This window comes from Pistacia vera, unplaced genomic scaffold (assembly GCF_008641045.1).
Source record: "Pistacia vera cultivar Batoury unplaced genomic scaffold, PisVer_v2 Contig196, whole genome shotgun sequence".
In the NCBI taxonomy this organism is placed as follows: domain Eukaryota; kingdom Viridiplantae; phylum Streptophyta; class Magnoliopsida; order Sapindales; family Anacardiaceae; genus Pistacia; species Pistacia vera.
The window spans coordinates 99,396-101,206 of NW_022195997.1; the positions used below are offsets into that span (position 1 = coordinate 99,396).

General features: G+C 33.8%; 1 protein-coding gene across 1 annotated transcript; it reads left to right on the forward strand.

The window, feature by feature from the left end:
* LOC116128026 (probable manganese-transporting ATPase PDR2) lies at nt 1–1,263 on the forward strand. Its single transcript, XM_031413699.1, has 4 exons — nt 1–195; nt 279–450; nt 926–1,030; nt 1,123–1,263. The coding sequence occupies exons 1-4, from the start codon at nt 86–88 to the stop codon at nt 1,246–1,248; spliced, it is 513 nt and encodes a 170-aa protein (XP_031269559.1). The 5' UTR covers nt 1–85; the 3' UTR covers nt 1,249–1,263.
* Nucleotides 1,264–1,811: the final 548 nt, after the last annotated feature.

Here is a 1,811-nt window from a genome sequence, read left to right on the forward strand (position 1 = left end):
ACCTTTTTAGTATTTCCCGTAGGTTTTCTGTTTTGGTCTCTGGTGTTTGGATGAATATTGGTATTAAAATTTGTTCACCCTCTTTATGTTGTTCATGTTTGAGTCAACAATGGCAAAAAGTCGATTAAAGACTCTAACTGAGCTAAGACGTGTTAGAGTTGATAACCAGACACTCATGGTGCATCGTTGTGGAAAGTACGTCATTTGATGATAAATTCTGCACTTAGCAAATCGATTATGTATTTGAAGATTTATTTGTTTAACATTATGAATTATAGGTGGGTTAAGCTCTTGGGCACTGATCTATTGCCTGGTGATGTTGTCTCCATCGGGCGCTCTTCTGGTCAGAGTGGTGAAGATAAGTCTGTACCAGCAGACATGCTTATATTAGCTGGAAGTGCTATTGTGAATGAAGCCATTCTCACAGGCGAGTCTACTCCCCAGTGGAAGGTTGTTTTCTTTTTCTTATTTATTTTGTTATTTTAATTTTGGGGTAGCATCTCTTACCATTTTGGTGATCTCAACTTGATGGATATTTTATGTTGTATTGTAATTGATATATTTTCCTTTTCTTCTTCTTCTTCAGTTTTTTTTATTCTGTCCACCCACCCAATTGATGCAGATGCAATTTAGACTATTATGTGTACATGGTTAATACTGCCCTTTGTTATTTTAGGGGCCTTGAAAAATAATGTAGAATATCAGAACATTCTCCTAGATAGGCTTGCAAATTTTACATCAAGAGTTTGTTGTATGTCTTAATTCTTTGTTTTTTAATTTGGACCCTAATTTGACATATACTTTGGCTGGACTTATATTTGGTTTTGATAATCAATGCTCTTATAGAAGCAAGAGTAGTTATTTGTTTGGGTCTGATAAATTTCTAGATTTAAAAAAACTTCAATACCTGATTTTTTTTTTTCAGGTTTCGATCATGGGCAGGGGATCGGAAGAGAAATTATCAGCTAGACGAGATAAATATCATGTTTTATTTGGTGGGACTAAGATATTGCAGCACACTCCTGATAAGGTAAGTCATATCTGTTATCTTTTTCTACGATTTTAATGTTGATATGGTGCCAAGATCCCAGTTTAATGCTTTTAATGTCTTGCTGGAGTCAGACCTTTCCTCTCAAAACCCCTGATGGTGGCTGTTTGGCTGTTGTGCTGCGAACTGGATTTGAAACAAGTCAGGGAAAACTGATGAGAACAATATTGTTTTCTACGGAGAGGGTAATTAATAATTAGTCCATTTTAATTATTATTACTCTTGCTTTATTGTTATTGATTCTTCCTTGTAATTTGGATAATTTTCTTTTCAATTGTACACGTTGTAGGTAAAGGTGGAAAAATAACCCGCCCCACGGTGGGTTATGCAAAAAGGTGGGTCGGGCCTAACCTGACCCACCAATAAACTCGGCCCGCCTCTTGGCTAGAAGGGCTAGCCCAGCCCAGCACGTCAACCCTAACCCGACGGGTTTTGGTGCAAGTTGGGCCGGGTTGGCCCACAATTTTTTTTTAATTTTTAATTTTTTTGTTTTGTGTAATTATTTTTAGCTAACTTTTCAAATATCAATAATTCAATTCAATTAATTAATTTTTTTGTTAACATTTCAAATATTAATTTAATTTTAATATAATTAAATTGTAATATAAGAAAAAATATATTTATTCATTTATCAAAAAATAAAATAAGAAAATACAACAATTATTGCTTCATTAAAACCTTACCAAGAAAAACCTAATTGGGACAAAAACTTGGTAAGAAAAAAAGAGTGCAATAATTTATAATTAATTTACAAAGCTATAAT